General features: G+C 31.9%; 1 protein-coding gene across 4 annotated transcripts in view; it reads right to left on the reverse strand.

The window, feature by feature from the left end:
- LOC108564494 overlaps positions 1-21,750 on the reverse strand; it is a 109,207-nt gene that overhangs the window by 10,849 nt on the left and 76,608 nt on the right. For all 4 annotated transcript variants that reach the window (XM_017923561.1, XM_017923562.1, XM_017923560.1 and 1 more), the window contains exons 3-8: positions 14,814-14,875; positions 11,537-12,464; positions 7,349-7,449; positions 5,757-5,957; positions 5,491-5,689; positions 61-335 (exon numbers count right to left, since the gene is read on the reverse strand). In XM_017923561.1, the coding sequence (XP_017779050.1) occupies positions 61-335; positions 5,491-5,689; positions 5,757-5,957; positions 7,349-7,449; positions 11,537-12,464; positions 14,814-14,875 (1,766 nt within the window). The remainder of the gene's footprint in view (positions 1-60; positions 336-5,490; positions 5,690-5,756; positions 5,958-7,348; positions 7,450-11,536; positions 12,465-14,813; positions 14,876-21,750) is intronic.

Below are 21,750 nucleotides of genomic sequence, written 5' to 3' on the forward strand. Positions count from 1 at the left end.
GAGTAGATTGATGGTCGGAAGATTGTCGATGGCGTTGATGGTGGTAATGGTTCAGCTTACCGTTCTCCATTGAAACGCGTGCCTTGAAACCTCCGAAATGATGGCTGTAGTCGGAACTGAAATGCAACCGTAACTTCGAACTGGAGCTGACGTGTCTGAGCAGTTTCAGTTTGGAGCTCCAGTCGCCGCAGAGGCGGCGGCTGCTGCTGCTGCTACTTTTGATGCCACCGCTGCTGATGCTGCCGCTGCCGCCTGCTCTACTCGAGCTATTGCCGCCGCCTCCGTTAGTCGCGTTCCCCGACATCTCAATTATTTCCAAATAATCGTAACTACATCTAAAGTAAAGAAAAACAAAAACACACATCCACTAAATAACTAACGACATAGATTACGAGTACATTTCATTAAACATTTTTTCAACGATAAACTTTTGTTTCCATACAATGGTAGATTTTAATCTAAATTGTAATCTACAGACATATAACTAAGATTGCATCATTGAACTTGATACAATGTTTTCCACTAATGATTTGCTAGAAGTTTTAGTAGGCGTATTATTCTAATCACTTCTTTTAATGCTTAGTAGAAATATACATTAACTAATTCGTTCATTCAACGTAATTATCTACAGATTTTGTCATATTTACTACATACTGTAATTATGTATCTTAATTGCATAATAAAAAATTCAATTTATTTATGTATACATCTGATTTCATTGAGAAGAGATTTGTTTAATTATTAAGATATTTCATGATGGATTTGTCAGTTTCTAAGGGTAAATTTTAAATGTGAGAATTAAAAGTATATTTTATAAATGTGTCTTATTATAAGAAGTCTATCAAAAAAATCTAAATATTAATTATTTTATTTTATCAATTAAAATTTACTTTATTTTGAAATTATTTTTTTGTAATTGCGGGCATTACTTGAATTGATAAGTTTATATACATTAATAGTTTGCATTCAAACATAATAACGACGCGATTTGATTGCTTTATGACAGTCATTAAAGACTTTTTATGACAGTTATTAAGGACTTTACGAGAATACAGATGCTAAAACATTCGTATAGTTCTTGCGGACTCTTGAACAGTTCTCATAGTTATTTGTATGATTCCTGTGGTTTTTACTATTGGAAACTGGGCAACTAGTTTTTAGTTAAAGCCATGAATATTCATTCAGTTCATCATTTATTTATTTCGTTCCACGTTTCTGTAAAACATTGCTTCTATATATATTTTCAATAGTTAATACTATTTTATAATAACTAGTTGTCCAATAAATTCATTATTATTATTAGAATTTTATAAATTATTCAGTTTATTCGGCCTTAACGAAATACGATTACACACACAAAGGCTCGCATCTATAGGCAATCAATTGTATTGTAACTGTCCGAAGAACTGTGTAATAATATTTACTTTGGAGTTCATGCCGGTAAATTGATTTATTGTGAAGCAGTATCTTATGCATCGGTGGATCTGAATACCCTGCTAACAGTATCCGCGCCAAAGGCACTAAATTTGATTGGATTCTCACCGAGATACTAAACGACATTGCAACCTACTGACGTGATTAAATAGATGTATCATACCAGTCCAACACAACTACCACCAGCACCGAGTTAACGCATTATGAATAGCTCTAAACCATGATTGATATCCAATTCAGTTTTTATACCAGGATAAAACAGCACATATATCTTTCTTTATTCATGTGACTACAATTAATTTCATAATTAATGATTGCGTGAGTGTGGGAAGTTGTGAAATGTCGCTCGGCTTGAAAGTCTTTCGCAAATTCGGTCTAAACCTTAGTTTTTGGAGTAATGATTTTCCGAGTCGACCACACTATGTACAACTTTAGAGTAAATATTGAAATAGGTTTGGGGCACAATAACCGATTTAATTCGGTGGGGGCAGCGACAATGGCTGAGATTCAACAGTCCACAAGAGACCATCAATTACAAAGGTTAGACCGACGCAATTAATCACCGAATTAATTTTCAGCCTCGCTATTTAGTAATACCATAATTTTCGGTTATAAGCTATTGCATAAATCTGAAGGATAAATATTTAACTAGTGGTTAAATCCTTGAATGCGATGTGTAAAGGATAGAACCAATTATGTTTGAGGTTTCTTTTTTTCTTAATTCTTCATTGCATAATAAAAGAGTCTTTATAATGGGGCCTTGTGGAAGTAGTAATGCTCTGGGGATTAGAGGCGAGTTAATTCCCAATGAGTATAAAATCGCGGCGAATAAACATTGTAATGTGTTTCTATGATTAATTTTCTAGTAAATGTAAGTATTTACCTCTTTTTGTCAAAGTCATTAAGAAAGCTTTAATTAACCATTTATAATAGTAATGGTTTATTAAAGAATGGAAATCACATTATCTTACAAAAATAAATTCTACAAGGGAAGTACAAAAACGATAATGTAGTGAAATTTTCATAATATTAGAACTGATGAGAATATTAAATATATTATTGGAAAGTGGGTGTCATAAAATAAGCGTCACAATGTAGTTTTGTTGTCTTTTTTAAGGTTTTGTCAGTTAGTATTTCACATTTTATCAAATTAAGCTAAATTATACATAAGACCCTAATGGTACTCATTGGATATTTATCTCCAATCTAGTATAGTAAATTGTTTACTTTGTTTGGAGGATGTCATTGATGTGGCTCTAAAGCCATGTCTTGTTTGATGGTCTATGAAACAAGCGACCAGGAAGCTTATTGTCAGGAAAAGCCATCTGTTGAAGATTTCACGGTCATTTAACTTAAATTAATCACAAAATTACAATTTAAACATATTTTATTTTTAATATTTACTGAAATTAATTGAAAATAATTAATCTTTTAGCCCTTTGTAGACTGCTGGTACATATATGAACCACTCATATTTATGATAGGACTAAAGGTATTTTGCATATCAGGTGATATTTGATACAAAACCACTTAGTTTTCTATTGCGTTAATGGTACTTATAATATAAAACATAAATTAACTAAAATGAGAAAATGCAAAAGGGTTAAATTAACTATAAAGTTTGAAAACTGTAAATGGAAACTTGTAGCGTTTATAGTGTGTGTTATATGTACAAATGTAATTTTCCGCATTAACTAATGACGTGGTAATTAATGCGTATTGAGTAACTCTCTTTATGTATGTTTTGTTTTCTAGTATTCTTCATTAAAAGATAACCACAGGATAAACCGTATGCATTGAACATATGTTTCCCATTTCGCTTATCTTTCCTAAGTTTAAACTTTTAATTACCCGTCGTTCAAGTTTATGTATAATGTTGTATCCGCACTACTTGTGATATGAGACGTAAATGACTGTCAGGAATACCAATTTCTATATTCACTTAACAAGTAGTAAACAATTTTAGATGTCAGTTGTCAATGCCGTATGACAGTCATTTGAATTCATGTCTCGGGAATTCTGTATGCAGCAAAAGAAGGAAATTGAAAAAAAAATCTGGATTGCTTTGTTTACACTTTTGTGCCCAGAATTGAATATTCTTTTGAAAATCACTTAAAATGCACGTCTCGTACAAATTTCCGAGCGAATGCACTGGACTGCAATCAAAATAACCAGTCATTCCCCAGTTTTTATTCACTTATCCCGAACGCCGTATTTCTGCCATTCACGCTAATTATTTTCCAATATACGTATTTTTTTATGGTAGTTACTGGGGCTGGTTTGTTTGCTCCCTCGATTATTCAGAGGAAACCGGGGCCACGGGTGAAATACGCCTCGCTCCGGTACTATAAAACTTTTTAGGGACCTTTAACGACCGCTCTGTCTCGCTAATTGCACCAACCACCACAGATCCCCACAAATCCTCATCATTTACCACCCAACCCAGCTGCCACTAAACTGCAACGCCAGACTGGATGCGAAATGATAATTTAAAAAAAAACTGTATTATACTTTGTTCGGTGCATGATCGTATGCATAAATACATTCCCACAGATGCGCTCATCATTTTTTATTGCCATACATGCATTCATATTGATCGAATCGAAACATTACAGGCTCAGATTTGAATATAAATTACTTCATAAATTTCACACGATTATTTGCCATGAATATCGTTTATTTGATTTTATCGCTCGACAGGATCATAGATAAGTATGATTACACTTTTCAAACTGTTATTTGTTATTATATAATGCCATCAAAACATCTCAACAACAATTTATATTTTCATTGAAGTATCAATAAAATTCTGAAAGATTAAATTAGTTTTAATTATACTTAGTTTTAATTAGACATAACTCCTTGTTTCGTTTGAGCATTTAAAAAGCTAATTATACTATTTAGTACTATTTGCTATAAGACTTTTTTATAAGGTCCATATTATTTGCATCATTTTTCGATTCATATACCGATATTTATTAGAAATTTGTTAAGTTCTACCTCTCTTACTTAATTACTGGATTCTTATCAAAAGAAAATATTTACTTCCTCTATCTGAAAATAGTTGCTACATTTCAATTTCACGCCCAAATTTTTGGATACAGTCAATTTAATTAATTTCTCTATGAATCTAAGTATGCAATGGCCAAACTTTGTTTAAATTCGTTACGCTGCTGTTGATATTCTTACATACTTAATTATTTAACCACAGTAATCGTAGTAACATAACTAAAACTTCAAAATGCCAAGAAAGTATGGAGAATTTAGTAATGATGATAGCAAGCAAATTTTGCATCATTTATTGCAAAATGTCAAAGACTCAAACGAGGTGCGATAAATACAGCTACTGAGAAGTTATTCTCGGACCAAAATTGTGAAAACAAACTAAACTGTGTCAAATTAACAATGTGATGATTATCGTTGATTCTCATAAAAAGAAGTATGGTTTTAAGCCAAAAACTATAGTCAACAGATTCAAAACATTTCCATAATTCCCATCTGGAAAAGAAGCACATTGACACATGAATCCAAAATTCCCAAAAAGTACATTACACAACAGATTGAAAAAAGGAAAAAAAGAGACTTACAAGTTTTGTAAAATATTTGAGAAGACGAAATTCGACTTTAGTGACTTTTATAAAATGTGATGAAAACGTTATTAAAACAGCGCGATTTTTTAAAAATATCTGTTTCCTCTTTGAATTAACAAAAAATTGTTCAATAATTTCTCATTTTTTTGCTTGTTACGAAATGTAGCAACTATATCCAGATAAAAATTGAAGTGAAAACTATTTTCGGACAAAGGAGTAAATAATATTGAAATTGTAGAAATGTTGATATGAACAAGAAAGTGATATTCTTTAAGAAGATAAAACACTTGCTTGTATAAATCAATTTCAAAGTGGCGTCTAGAAGGGTCCGATTTCCGTTCGTAAATAATAATCAACAAAAACTGTTACATCGATTCCACTATTCTAGAAGCCATTAACTAATGTTGCTCTCGTCGCTAATGACTCTATTAGTATCGGTGATACCCGATCCGCCTGAAACACTTACGATGGTTCATTTTCAAGGACGAGCTCCTCGAAGTCGAGTATGATCCTGTATCCAGGCGGTACGGCGATGATAGTGTCGCAGTCCGCGTTGTCGGGATATTGCCTCGGGAATCCAGGACTGGAGACGGCGGCGCGCGGCTGCTGCGGCGAAAGGATCACCGACCGGTTGCAATCCGGCGGCCAGACTTCCTCCAGAGGTTCTGAAAATTAATAGGAGACTCAGACATGGATATTGAAACGGGTTGAAGGAAGCGGATGTAACGGTACCGTCGTTCTGCAATCGTTCGCAAATGAAGAAATTCGGCGCTGAACAGTCTCGATCGTTCCACATGAAAGTGGATGCCAAGCTCGCCGAAGAAGTGGGCAAAGAGTAGATCCTTCGTACTTCGACGCAGTCCTGTTCGCTGAGGCCGTCATCGTTCGGCTGTCGATTGTAATCCCCGTGCTGCGACCAGCCCGGAAACCAATCTGAAAGATAATAAAAATGCAGATTTTCATACAAATTATAACAAAAACAAAAACAAGAAGTTGGAACAATCGCAAGATTGCTGGAGAATTAATGAGAAACAAAAAAACCTAACAATTGACCTTTTTTATGAATCCTTTGAAAATTGCTCTTTCCTGCAAATAACGTAATAGAGTTCTAGAAAAAGATCTCAAAGAATATGTAGGAAGCATTACAAGATTAGATTCAATCTAATAAACTAAATAAATGGATATAGTTCTTTTAAAAAATAGAGATAAAAACGAGATGGAGAAGGGTACTTCCATAATATCTGATGCGAGACATCATTTTCTATTGACGTACCAACTATACTTAGATTTAGATTTAAATGAAGAAGATATTATTATTAAGTTATTGTTGAAAGGAGGGATGAAATCTTACTTGAAATGATTGGAAAAGTACAAAAATATAATGCATCACCCAAAAAATTTTTTTTAGGCCATGGGTTGAAAACGTAATCGATGCTTGGCAATAAATGTAACCCAGTATAGTGTGCAATACAGCGATAATGGATTCTATTTGTGGAATATAAATACATGTCAAGGTGCTGGTGCAATGAGAAGGACATCTTGGCAGACAATCAATCAAGCTTTATATAAAAATAAGTTCAAATACGAATGCGATGCACTGCATACAGATAAATTCTTGAAATATTTATTTAACATATATATTGGTCAAAAATTATGGCCCTTAACCTTTAACTACTCGCGCACTGAAATTTCTATGTACTACTCGCGTGGTGTATTTTATACACAACATGTATTATTGGCAGACGGCAGACGACAAGAAAAAACTGTTTCATGTTATCTAATGCTTTTTTATTAGATTCATAACTATTTGTAATACATTAATATAATAATTTCTGAATCAGAATTGTCGTCATTGCCCTCTATATAAGCGTGACTAGAGGTATCAGTATCGTCTGTTATTACACCAACACTGCAGAGAAAGAACAAACACGCACAAAAACAACTTCTTTGTGCCGCAGTCAATACAATATTGCACCGGCATTTAGTAAACACTTTGCGCATAGGTTACTTTAAGTGTTATAGATGGGAGAAAGAAAATATGGATTTGTTATCATTTCTTATAAAATTGGTGTACTTTTTACACCGGCGCTAGTAGTTAAAGGTTAATATATTTAACTAAATTTGAACTAATTGAAAGTACATACAAAACTTAGTTTTATTCAATTATAATTTTGTAACTAAAACTACGTGTGAAATATTAGCAGTAAAAATTTGATGTCTTTTCCATCAGTATTTTTTTCACACCATTTGATTTTTGTGAATATGAAAAATGTGCTCGAATATTTTCTCTATTCCGACAGTCTCTTATTAAAAAGTTCACGTACTTGTGTAGGAGAATGGTAATCCGTCGGACCAGTGGAAATCTCCTTCGTGGGTCTTATCCGAGGCTCCAATCCAGTAGGCGTTGTTGTCTTTATATCCAGGACTGGAATACAAAAATAGGGCTAAAGTTAAAGTTAAAACGAAAAAAAAAATTAAACCGACGAAGAGAAAAATAATAAAAGGAAAGGAAACGACGGAATATGCGCTCCCGAGGAGCACCGCTCTTTATACGCAGACGATTTACGAGGGTCCCAGCCGTTGCCGCCACAAAAACGTACGTATCATGTTTACTAACAAAAACACTTTAGTCGACTTTATATGTTGTCGTCTGCTTTTGGTTGCTAGGCTTAGGGTCTCAGAATGCAAATGTCTATTAGGCAACGAGCCAAAATGTTTATCTCAAATCTCATTGATTATTAGTATATTTGATTGATGTAATGTAATGCCAAAATAAATAACCAACAAAAACATTTCGTGAAGAGTTCTTTTAATTAAAGTAATAGTATACATTGGATATATTTAACAAAATTATTCGCTTCATATATTTCTATAAAAAAAAAACAACAAATTATGCAATAAAATATAAAAAAGAGAATATAAATTGCACCAATAAATTTTATAGAAATAATAGAAACATAAAATATATAAGGTTTTATTAGTATATATACAATTTATATAATGTATACACTCCAAATTAAGTAATATTTTGCGATTTCTGCAAATTACTTAATTGTTGATATGTTTAAAAGCATCTAGATAGATCGAATCATAAATCGTTTAATTCAGAGATATAGTATGATTTATAATCATTTTTAGTCAAATATTTTGTTCATAATTTATACTTTTGAATGATGATGTTTCCACATTAGTGTAGAGTATTTGGATACTTTAGCAGTTTGATATTTTTCTAACATTTGTGTATTTATTTGTACATAATATATTATCCTTAGAAAACCAATTAAGTGATGTTGAAATTTGTATTTTTTAATTATTTAATTATTAAGAACGTTTAACAAAGCACTAATTAACAAATAAAAAGTATGTTATTCAAACTAACCATCTATATTTGATTCATTTATGAAAATACTAAATATTCACATTTGTAGTTTTTGAAATGTTACAATAAAATTTTGCAAATTGTTACCAGGATTTTGTTGCATTGCATGACTTTAATCTATTAATGCATAATATTAGTATTTATAAATAAAATTAAAATCATATTTGAGACATTTACTTGTTTTCGTGCAATTTTCTAGTGTTTTTAAGCTGTATGTCATTTTTTATCAGATATTTTTTCATTTGGGGATATTTTCTTATAAAATATAACAGCGACTATAAGAGATGTTGATATTTATTAAATTGTGTATATATTATGAAAAAAAGCGAAAGTACTATGTTTAATAACAATAACATATAAGCTAAATTTATATGTTGTCGTCTGCGTTTGTAGTATCAGCAAATGCAAATGCCTATTAGGCACCGAGCCAATAGGTCTGACATCTGATTGATTATTAAGTCAGCTAGATCCATGTATCCGATTCTAGCGTTACTTTCGTAACTCCATTAAGTCGAGCACATGGATTGGGGGTGGATAGGTTGCATTTGTGAAAAAAAGTTCGTCAGAATGAGAGAGACAGAAAAGTGTTCTCGGGGAGGGGGATGGTTTTGCTTGAGGGTGTTGAGAAGAAGAAAGTCGGGCGTAAATAAATAGGTCACGATGCCGACGCCGCCCACGTCTGCACGCACATAAAGAACTTCCCCTTCGTTCCCGTTGTTATGTGCTATATTCCCAACCCCCTTGGAGCTCGAGAGAATTTTCATTCTGCCGCATTACGGCTATCCCCCATTTATTTATGACACATCGGAAACGGCGAAAAAAATATATATATAAAAATAAAATAAGACGGCAAGGAAAGTAATGCACTTTTCGTTTCCGTTCAATTCGGCTCTACTCAGTCATCGTCCTTCGGGTTGGAGTAGAAAGGGGAGAAGGATGAGGGAAGAGGATCAACTTCTACTCGAATTACCGTTCATAATTCGCGCGGTAAATCATAATCGGCTCGGAAAAGGAAGCGGATGGAGCAAAAACTTTCGGACATCTATATATGCCCTCATAATTCGTGAGATTCGGATGTGAAGGGGTCCTAACTGTTCGTAACGCCTTCGACTTCCGTTTCCCACCGACTTTCCACGTGGCCGGACACGCGAATTCAATGCAAATTGCTCCTTGTAAATGGGAACAAACTCACGCAATTTGGAAGTACATCCCCTGCCACAGCTTTATTCGCAATCTATTTAAGAGGATTAAAGCAACCAACAGAGTTTACTCCATTACCAATATAACATGGTTCATTAAATTACATGTATATAGATATTAATTCATAGGTGGAAAATGGATTAATATCTTTATTTCATACAATAATATTTATTTGTAATTGTTCTGCGACCCAATTGTTAATATTTTGATGCGTAAGGTCACAATTGTCATAATACAATCCATTAAATATTTAACGCGTCTCATAGGTTGATTATTCTTTATTAGATTGATTTAGACTGAATCAATAGGATAACAAATAGGAATTAATGGATATGATAAAAATAGAGCAAATAAGGTTAGTGGAGTGAATACATATGAATGATAGATAAATAGGATAAAACAAGAGAGGCATTAGAAATAAATGTTAATGATTTCGAAATGTTGATAATACATTAATGTACTTACAACTCGTTAAGTACTTTTAGCACAACCACCTAAGTTTGGTGACATTATTATCATAACAAGCTTTTATATAATTATGTGATGTATACTTATTATATGTTATATAACAAGTATATAATAAGTTACATGGTAAGTTTATGTAACGATAGGAAAAAGCACATATGAAAATCTACATCATTTTCATATGTGCTATTTCCATCGTTACATAATAAATAAAGTCGTAATTTTTGGGCTACTTCAAAAAGTGTTGTCTGTTTTTTTTGACACTTTTACGACACTTGATGATTTACATTCGTTTAAGTAAATGAATGAATGCTTAAGTTGAGAGATAATAGTAACGACTTCCTCTCTCATATTTCGTGAATTTTATCCAAGTTTCTGACCGACGCATTCCCTAATCGCCTTCAGAAGTCGACGAGAACAGAAACTTTACCAATTTGATTCAACTTTGTTTACGCGATGATTTCGGAATCGCGGAGGCAAATTCCGATTTCACGGAACGACGAATCACGATAATTGATGAACCCAAGTGCTTCCCCTCCACAAAGATGAACAGAATAAACACGAACGTTGGGGATAAAGAGTGGAAGAAGTGGATGGAAGAGTAAGAAAAGGGGCGAATCTAATTTAATTCAATTCGCCGAGGAACGCAATATTTTTATGTTCAAGGAAAGGTTGCCGCGCGTAGATTTAGTGGTAGGTTGCGAGTGTACATATAAATCAAGGGCGGGTCTCGCTTTATAAAAGCTTCCGTTACACTTTTTCACGTGTGCTTCGAATGCTTTCAAGTTTAGCATGTGGAACGAGGGAAGAAGAAAAAATATGGCATGGGAAAAATATGTGTGTAGGTGGGTGAGTGTGTGGAGTCCTTTTTGTGTGCTCAAGATACCTCGAGATTATCCTTTGATGATTCAGTGAGCCGAATCGCTACAAACAGAATAAAAATATGCTGGAAATGGAGAGACTACAATGCATCAATTTTATGCAACATGTTTATGGATCTAATCATAAATTCTATTATAATTAAAATATTTATATATCAATAATTAGATATTATTAATTGTATAGCAGAATTTAATTGTATTTTATTTATAATATATAATGTAAAAGTAACTTGTATTATTTTTTTACTTAATTTTCTTATAATATTATATATAATTTGTAATATAGAATTGTTATCCACACAAATATACATTTTCATTAAATTGACATTTGGAAAGTATCTACTGTTTTTTACATGAGTATAAAAGAATGTTGTCACGTAAATGTAAATCGTTTATTCAGCAATGTTCTTTTCCTTTGCGGCAGTTGGATTAAATTTGCGAACGGGCGTCAGTAACGTAAGGTTCTTGTCACTGGTTATGATATAGTTAGGGCTCGAGAAGGTTGGGGACCCTTGGGAGCTGACGTGAAGGGAAATATTAACAAGAAAAGAAAACCGAAGGAAGAGAAAAAAGAAGAAACTGCTTACCTGTTGAGTAGTAGGTTGTCAATAAGAGTTTGTGCGTGTTCGTTGCGAATGCTAGCTAAATGTCCGCCCCTTCTGCCGCATTCCAATTCCGCCTGGGCCCAGGGCAACTTAAGATCCTCGACGGCCGACACGCAGAACTGTCTCAGGGCTACCCAACCAAAACCGCACATTCCGACGATGTCTTCCGCCGCCTCCGCTCGGTAACTTAGACGCATACCCAAAGCGGCTCCTCCACCCCCATCCGTTCTCACCCGTACTTTAAGCACCACTTTATTCTCGCGCGAAACAATTTCAATCCTTCGATCCGCCTCCCCGACCATGCTGCAATGCGACCAGATTCCATCCCCGTCGACGAACTCCACGCGCAATCCGACGCATTCTTCACCGACGTTGTTCAACTCGGATACGGAGGATGAACCTACTTCTGGGCGTTTACCGTCACCGTTCTTATCGCCTATAACCAGACTCAAGGCTACCCTATTCCCATACGGCAAATAGATCTTAAAGGTGCATTGGAGATCGCCGCTTGCCGTGGGTTTTAACTCGAACGAACCATTGCGTGTAACAAAGGTCACGTTGTAGCAGTAATCGACAAGATGGTAGAAGAAGGTGAAGACTGGAGAACCTCTGATGTGGAGATAAGGTAGACTGTGCGAAGACGGGAAGTATATGTGCCTGTCGGCGTCGGGGAGCTCCTCCAGCTTTCCGCAGAGATGTGCCTGCTTGTGGCTTCGGAAGTGCTGCTGTTGCGATGTATTCAATCCGGAAAAGTGCAGGAATCCCTTCGTGCATGGAATATTGAGACGGTGCATGTCTATCACCAAGCCGTGCCCGGTCCGGTGGCCAGGAAACCACACTTGACATTCCGCGCTCGGAAAATCCACCCAACTAACTAACTTCTCCTCCGGTCTTAACCAGAGCTGGCATTCTGAAAAATTAACCAAAAAGAATAACTTAAATTTTATTGATCGAATGCAAATAAATTGCTTCTTAAAGCTAATTTGCATAAAATATATTGCTGAAATTTATTGAAGCATATTTCTTAATCAAATTAAACTGCTCTCATAACTCAATTAAAAAATTTTGATCTCATTTCCTTATTTGTTCTTTCAGAACTTTCAAATTTATAATAAATTTATAATGGACCAATTTTATATTCTTGTTCAAAATTATTTTTTCAAACTTTTCAAATCTTCTTTTCTTCAATAATTTATTTCCACATATACATAAATAAAATTAATTTATAATAATAATTTATTGGCCAAACATGATAATTTAAATATTTAACCCAACTTTAAAGCTTCTTACAAAACTAAAAGTAAACAAAAACAAATGACATAAACATTAAATTCTTTAATTGACAGTTATAATTGACTTAATATTTTTGTTACGTGAAACCCGGCGCATCCACCAACATGATTATACATTTCTGTATATCCATGAATAATATAACTATCGCAACAAACTATTGACTAATCATAAACTAAGTTAAAGTATGTGGACTAGAGTGTAACGAAATGAAGGTACTTTCCACCATATTTAAAAAGAAATATCTTTGATTTTGTTTCATTTTAGAAAATAATGCTTATACTAAATGAAACATTAATTATATCGATCAACGTTATTTTAGATAAAAAATATTAGCTTTTAGTTTTTTTTTAAATTTAAATTTTCACGTATGTATTTAGAATATTGGTTTCTTATTACTTAATTTTTACATCTGTAATTAATTATGTGATTTTGGAATAGAAAATGGTTAATACTGCGATTTTTAATAGTTTTTAAGATTCTTTAGATAATCCACGTTTTCAAGAAAATTTTGTGTGTTTCGGTTAGAAAAAATTAAAATTAACTGTATTAATAGTAATATCATAATTTTATTTTAAATAAGTAAATTGAATAGTTTTTTGTACATCAATTTTCCATAATAAAAAAAAACTGCATAGATTGCACTCAAATACGAGCATGTATAATGTGATCGACATCTGGCTATGATTTTATCTCGATATGTATTTCGGGTATATAATTGACCTTGTTGATGTTGTTATCATCCCAAATTGATTCGGGTTCGTGATTGATGGCGCAACGCCTCCGAGGGATTTACCGCTCCCAATTCCCCAGATGATCTAAGCCAATATTTTGCGAGTATTTCTCGTATCAATTTGAATTCAATCAATATTACTGGAGGAGCGTCAGTGTATGTGTGTGTTTGTCGTCTATATGAATTGGCGAGAGAATGAAAGAGAGACTGAGAAATGGATAAGTTAGATGGAGACATGATAAATTGGTGCAAGGACAATTTGGGCAACCGATCAAGTCACGTCTACAAACCACGCTACTGCGCCAACATGGAATAATACAATATACTTGGATTTTTCCTTGCTTCGTTGCAGCAAAAATACCAACACGATCGTTTTCGTCCAAATCCAATGCATTATATAACCATGTGCAACGCAATATATTTTTATACATGTATATTAAATATCAATAAATAAATAAATTTTGAAAACTATTGAATTCGTAAAATTCTAAAAGATACTCAGAAATAAATTATATTAAATTGTTTATTTTTAATGAAAATTAAGGATTAATTCAATTTACATATTTATAAGAAATGCTTGAGATGTGTTTTATAAATTAATTATCATTATCATGTGTTTTATAAATAACATATAATTAATTTTGTTGAAAATTCTAATAAAGACTGTATGATATTTGTATCTTTTATGATACAGTCAACATCGCATGCGACATAACAAACAAGGCGAATTTCGTTCCAGAATAAACAATCGCTAGAAGGGATAATTAAAAGTAAACATTTTTTGGGCGTTAGTATCTCAAGGAATTATTTCCACATTTTTCTTTTGTTTTGTTAAGGAAAATATGGTTGGAAAAGCAAAAAATGTTTGCTGGGTTCTAATTATGTTTTTTTATATAATTATTACAACAAGATTAAACTAAGAAAAATATACGCAATTTATTACATATTAAAAATTATAAAATTGAACTTTAAAACAAGTAATAATTACAGATTTTCGTGTATCTAATGTTATTCAGAAAAAATACAACAAATTAACTATAATTATATTACTTCAAACATTTGGTTCATGTAATTATTTTAAGATTTATCTATAAATAAAAAATTGAAATAGTTTTATTATTATTACATAAACTAATTTAAATTTGTAAAATAAAGCAGTTTTATTGTTTAGAGAATAAATTAATTTAAATTTAAATTAAGTAATAATAAAAAAGTAAATAAAAAATAATACTGTACCTTCAGAAATTGGCAGTGCGATGCTGAATTTAAACATATCATTGTTGAGACGGTATTTCAATCTGAAATTAAAGAAAGAAGAAATCAAGTTTAAATACTTTATAAATGCATAAAAAGGATGACATAAGTGAATATACAATCTCTTAATATTTGTAAATTTTGGAAAACAAACGATAAATAAAAATACCGAACTAATTACAATATGATATAAAAGCTATGATAGGAAAGGCCATAACAATATAAAGCATAAAGTTTTTTTTTTAATAGAATTAATAAAATATGGTTAGTAGTAAATAACATATATGATACATGTATTTGAGTTAAATTTTATTTTCATATACAAAACGTTTGTATATAATATTTATTTATTCTTTACTTAAATCTATATTGAAGATCCTAGCGCTTCAATCTTCTCGTTGTCTCGCCGTTATCGAGAAGGTTGACCGCCAACGGGTTCGTATGCGAATCAAGCCTGTTCGTGTATTTTTTGGAGAAGTCTTTGGCAATCTCTTCCACTGTTTTTATTCCAAAGTCCTGGTGCAGTCTCTTATTGGTGATGTGCCATGGCGCAATATTAGTTGAGCTTGCTGTTCTTCATAATTGGATAACGTATGTCCAAACTGGTTTTAATATGACTTTGTACACTAGCAACTTGTTCTCCAAAGTCAACTGCGAATTTGAGCGGAGCAATCAATACATCTTTTTAAATTTTATTTTTAGTTATTCGCGCTTTGCTTGGATATGATCCTTCCAAGTCAGTCTCATGTCCAGGTGCATTCTCAAGTATCTCACCCTTGAAGATGCTGGAACTACTTTGTTGTTGAGTTTTACTGGAAGACAGGTGTCTCGTTTTAAGGTGAAAGTAACATGAACCGATTTCGACTAATTTATACTAATTCTCTATTTCCTAAACCATATCTCGAAGAGCTTATGCAATTATGGCACTTTCGTCTGATGCTATGATTGATGTGCCATCTGCAAATGTTGCTATGTTTGTTTTTTCTATTGTTGGTTTATCTGTAGTGTATAATTGATATAAAATTACCAGATTTTGAGTATTTGATTTTAAAATAATTTTATCTGTTAATTAGAAAGAAATATTTTTTTGCTCATGTGTTCATTATTTTGATGAACTAAGTTTACTAAAGTATATAAATGAAATATGAGATTTCCAATTGCTCTATTTAAGTTTAAAGATGAAGAAAACTATTAATATATGATTGACTTTAGATGCTTAAACTTTATTTTCGTTGACATTAATATTCATAGTTCCTTTTCCGCAATTCCAAATGGTAAAACTAATATTCGTTATTGACGATTCCGATCTGTTAATTACGTTGACCCATATACTCCACTACATGTTTTCAGTATTGCAAATGAGTCCAATCAGTAACGTTCACGATAATAGCGATTAATCGCTACGACCAGTATTTTCATCGACATTATCGTTTTTCCAAACGATATTTCGTCGTTATGGAAATGCTGCAATAATACGCACGGAAACGGATCGTAGCTTTCAATGTTTACATAAGTTATTGACGGGTGTAATTCACTTGCTCGTTTCTGCAATGACACACGGAGCATCGTATGTGTAGCGTGTTTATTAATATCATTATCGTTGCGATCATTCGAAATTTCCCTTGTGGATAAACACTAGTCTGCGTTATGTTTGGATGCGGCTTGGTTTCAGACTTTGAAGGGATGTTTGTGGAGGGTGGTTGAGAAGTAGTAGTACTAGTAGTTGTAGCGTAGAAGAAGAGAGATGCTGTAATGGATGGAGTGAAATGGGGACGAGCTTTTGGGATCGTAAATAGAATATGGCGCGTCGTAAAATCCAGCAGCAGCAGTCGCCGCCGCCGCTACTGCCTCTTCCACCTCTTCCTCCTGCTACCACCCCTCGTCGCATATAGGAATTTAATGAATTTTACAACTGCCACCGCCTCTGTTTGATGTACATCCATGCACGCATTCTGTCAACTACAAAAATCGCGTGCAAAAACAGCGGACGGATAAAAAAACAGTTATTAATTTTAACCACAATTTGTCATGTCTTTCATCCATTTATATAGATAGACACGGATAGTGGAAAAATGGATAGAAAAACGACCTCGTCCTTTTCAAATACATTTGCTCATAAAACAAAAGCCAGTTTTTTTCTGTTCTTTTCATCATATTCCAAATCTATGGAATTTGTATTTCCTGGCATACATCAAAAGGGAACAGGAAGTTACTTTTGTAAAAAAACGTGACAATACCTTGTGCAATACAGTTCATCAATCACTATATAATACAGCACTTTGTAGTGACTTAACAATATTATCAATATTGAAACATTTAAAAAAACAAACTAACTATTATATTTTTCTGTTACTACACTGTCTATATTAGTTATAAATCGATTGGAATAAAAACTAACATAACCACAAAATCGTAACACTTCTTTTATGACAACACAAAAAACTTACCAAAGGTAATGGATTCTCCATACCGAATTATGGATAAGAGAATATATGCGTATATAGAAATGGAAACAGTAATTTCATAACTTTATTATGTAACGTAAAGGAAATTGCCAGGAGATATATTTTCTATGAATCAGGTCTTTAATTATGTCTTGCTTTTGTTCCGCGGCGAAATCTAATTTAATAATAAACACTGAGAGAATACAAAGAAATATTTCAACAATCAATTATAAAATAAATAATATAAGCTTATTCGTAATAATCCATGTCTTTTTCAATTATTTTTTTCGTAGTAAAATTTTGCATTAAAAGTTACAAAAAAAACATAAATTTGTATCTCTAATACGATAAAATATGTATATGATTTTATGAAATATTAACAAAAATTATATAATATATCAAAGTTATGATAGATATCAGATATGTAAATGAAAACGTTTACATTAAATGAATGAACAATTCAATTCTTAGATTAAGTTTGCATGTTTGAAAGAAAGTTTTTTTTTTTAAATTCAGTTTTATTTCGTGGTTCATTTAGATTTTAAACAGTGAAAGTAGGTCAAAGATTTAAATGAGTGTAATTAATTGTAATAATCTTGATGATCATGCAATACCAATAAGGAAATGAATACACTACACGTAAATTGCAAATTATGTTGCGTAGTAGCACGTGGTATTTATGTAATCATAAGGAATAAAATACTCTTGTTACATGTTGTTTGTACCTGATCAGAACTACTAATGAGCAAATAAAATATTACTTATTATTAAGTAAAACTATAAAAATATTTCTTTACACAATTGATTCATAATATTTTCAAATAATTTTGTATTTTTTGTGATTTTCCTAAATGTATTAAATATTTTGTATTTACGTAAATATGTAAAACAAATTTAAGTTGATACACATTCTATTTCTATCTGAAAAAAAAGCTCAATACTTGTTATAAAATTATACTGTTTTTATGTATAATAATATAAATATTTACCTATAAAAGCCAATTTTATCTACCCCAACATATTGATAATATTTTTAAGTTTTGATTGATTGACATAAAAATAATGTCTATAGTCTTTGGCCAAATATATGCATTTTATATTTTTTTTATGTTAAAATAGAATAATAATAAAAAATATATTTAAATAGTTCAAACAAATTTGGATATTTTTTTGTAATGTTGAACCGCGAAAGTGTAATGTTTACGTTCATTTTAAGCGGATTCAAACAAAAAAAGAACATGCAAGAAAACATTGCTTGTTATTTCGTTCTGATGCAAAAACATACATGATGATGAACATGAAAGAAAACGCAACAGAGGTCGGCTACAAATTGTTTGCCATACAAAATGCATGCATATAGGCAGATGTAATCAAGTTCGCAAACACATTTCAGTGCATACTTGCGCAGAGGCGTAATTGAATAGAACTCCAGTCTACAGATAAATGGGTTAGCAGGCTTGTTTTGGTTTAAACATGCATTACGAATATGAGATAATCTTAATGCCATTAAATGTAGTATTATAATTTAAATACATATCCACACTTGTATACATAAACCTAATTTCATATTTTACGCCTTAATTAACAATATTAATATACATTTTATAAACTTACAATTTTATCAATTTCAATTATATTATTGTATTTATTAGGTGAAGTAAAAAGTTGTGAGCGTTTTTTGTTAGATGGCTTTAGTGAGCCACGATGTATACCTTGCATCTTGTCGTTCTATACTGCGACTTAAAGACGACATAACGCTTTAAAGAAAGTTCTTTAACAGTTTTGTTTTTAGTGAATCCAGTTGTGTTAGAGCTTTCGAAAATGGACGTAAAAAAGAGAAAATTTGATACATTCTTCAGTACCACTAAGACCAAGGGGAAAATCGGAGCAGACGGCCATAAAAAATTGTATTGTTTATGAACCCAATACAGTATCGAATGAACGTCGAAGATGAGATACGATCTAGTAGGCCAATAGTAAAAAATGTTGATAAAATCATGGAAATCGTCAAATCCACTTATTCTATAGCCCAGGAATTAAAGATTATACAGAAAATCGTTTGGAATCATTAGCATAAGGCTGGTCTCAAGAAGAAGCTCGATGTATGTAATCAAAACTGGTACGACCTAATCTAAACATAATCTAAAATAACAAAACTTTATTAATTCTAAACTTATGTAAACTAACAACAACTTAATTTTGTAACTTAACTTAAATTAACTTAACTTAATTTAAAATCCTTGTTAATTTTATTTCAATATTCAATAGTAGAAAAGTAGAAACTCAAGTATATACTACAAAGAAATGATAGATAACAATGAGATGGTTTCCAAGTTTTTCCATTGGGAGGTATTATCTAAAGTATGTTTAACAGGTAGACATTTAAGGTGGTTCGCTATTAAGTTTAGTACAAAGATGCAGTTGAATGGTGATAGAAAACTACCTATTTCGAGTCGAGTGAGCATATTCGCATGCAGCACTATTCGCCACGAAGCAAAATATCAATGGGTAAAAACGTAATGTCCTTTTATAGGCGTTTTTTCCCTCCCCTTTTACGACTATGCAGTTAATAGTGGAGGAAACTCATTAAAACCCAAATAAATATTTCCCCATTTCGCAAACGTAAAATTCGTGCCATAATAATGGTTAGCGTCTCAAATGGAACGGTTATGCAGTAAAAATGTGTTCGGCTTTGCGTGTCTCGGCGCATATAAAGAAGAATATGTATTCGAGAGAAACACGTGGGGGCGGATGAGGGTTTGGTTTGTACTTTCAGCATATTGCTTTTACACCTAATTTTAAACACGTATCGATTGGAACTTCACCAGTTGATGGGTGTTTCCAGGTAATGGAAAAATATTAATATCCACGTTGATTCTCAGGATTCTCCAGCTCGTCGTAACGAGCCATTACTTTTTATTCTACGCATTTCCAAACTCGTTTATGACACTCATAGTGCTCCATTAAATATATGGAATATTTCAATCACAATTTATAAAGTAATTTATTATATTATTTTCAAGATTAGATTTGATGAAAATTCATAATCATTTTTTGTTTTTGACTTTTGTTGACTGATACTAGAAAATGTATGTAAACTGTTCGGTTGGTCAAAAAAATGTGTTTTATTTTAAAATCAATTTGATGCAATATGAAATAATATTGAATTTCAATATATATTGAAAATGGAAACACACGTTCCACTTATTGAATGGAATACAATATTTATCTCATCAAAATACTTATAATACACTTATTTGAATATATTTAGCTAAATACATATTAAATAATTCATCAAAGAAAAAGGTTTGTCATGTTCCAATTAATTGAACAAATCAATACTTTTTGAGAGTATATTATTAATGAAGACACTGCGATCAACTATAAATTATATTTGACGAACGTCTTGAAATTTCGTTCCAATGTATATTAATTAAACACTAATTGGAACACTTTCATGGATGTAACATAATATTCATCATAAGTATTGTCAAGCGAATTTGTGCTGTCAGCATTGCTTAGCAAATTAGATTTACATGTACATCGTGTAGATACAAATCGATTAGAGTTCTGTTCACTCTCGCTTCTCTGTGTATTATATATTTGCATTAGGCTTAAAACAGATGCTTGATTCCAAATAATGATTTGCAAATAATTATTCATTATTATACCAAATGTATCTTCCATCACAAATGTAATTTTACAAGTAGATACATGTAAATTCAATGTATTCTATTGCAATAATACTATTGACCGCATATTTCATAAGTACTTGAAGATTGTTTTATTTCAATTTTTTATATTATTTGAAATATATTTTTTGAAAAATGTCGTTTATTGTTTTCGATTTTTGTTCGGCATCCGAATTGTTCTAGAACTAAGGTTATTACCAAATGTAATTTTATTTTTATTTTCAATTGCAGTAAAAAAGTGCTGCTTATTGAAGTGTGTTTTATTTCAATTTTTGTTTAGAAATCGAATTGTTCTAAAACCGAAGTGATTACCAAATCTAATTTGACTATAACAAGATAAATGAAAATAAAATTACAATTTATTCTTATTTACTATTTTAGTAGAAGTAACATATAAAAAAGACGATGAGGTCATTTGTCATAAGCACAGTGGAACCTCGCTTAACGAGTTTAATCCGTTGCCAAAATTCCGGTTTTACTCGTGTAGTGAAATATATTAAAAAATATACATAATATGTGTATATAAGTTTTAAAAATGATGTAAAAGGCGTGCAATCCGGGACTTCTCTTCTCATCGTCACTCGTTACGCGAAACGTCGCTCTTTAAGCGAGTCATTTTTCTTACAATTCATTTTGTGAGATGTAATCGAGGTTCCATTTCTATAAAATTAATTGCAAAGAGTACAAATTTCATAGAAATAAAGTTTTTAACTATAAATAAATTATAATTCCGAGTTCATTTTTTGAACATAATTCATAAAGTTCATTATTATTGAGTCTAGT

The sequence above is a fragment of the Nicrophorus vespilloides genome, unplaced genomic scaffold, assembly GCF_001412225.1.
Source record: "Nicrophorus vespilloides isolate i.1.1-1 unplaced genomic scaffold, Nicve_v1.0, whole genome shotgun sequence".
Lineage (NCBI taxonomy): Eukaryota > Metazoa > Arthropoda > Insecta > Coleoptera > Silphidae > Nicrophorus > Nicrophorus vespilloides.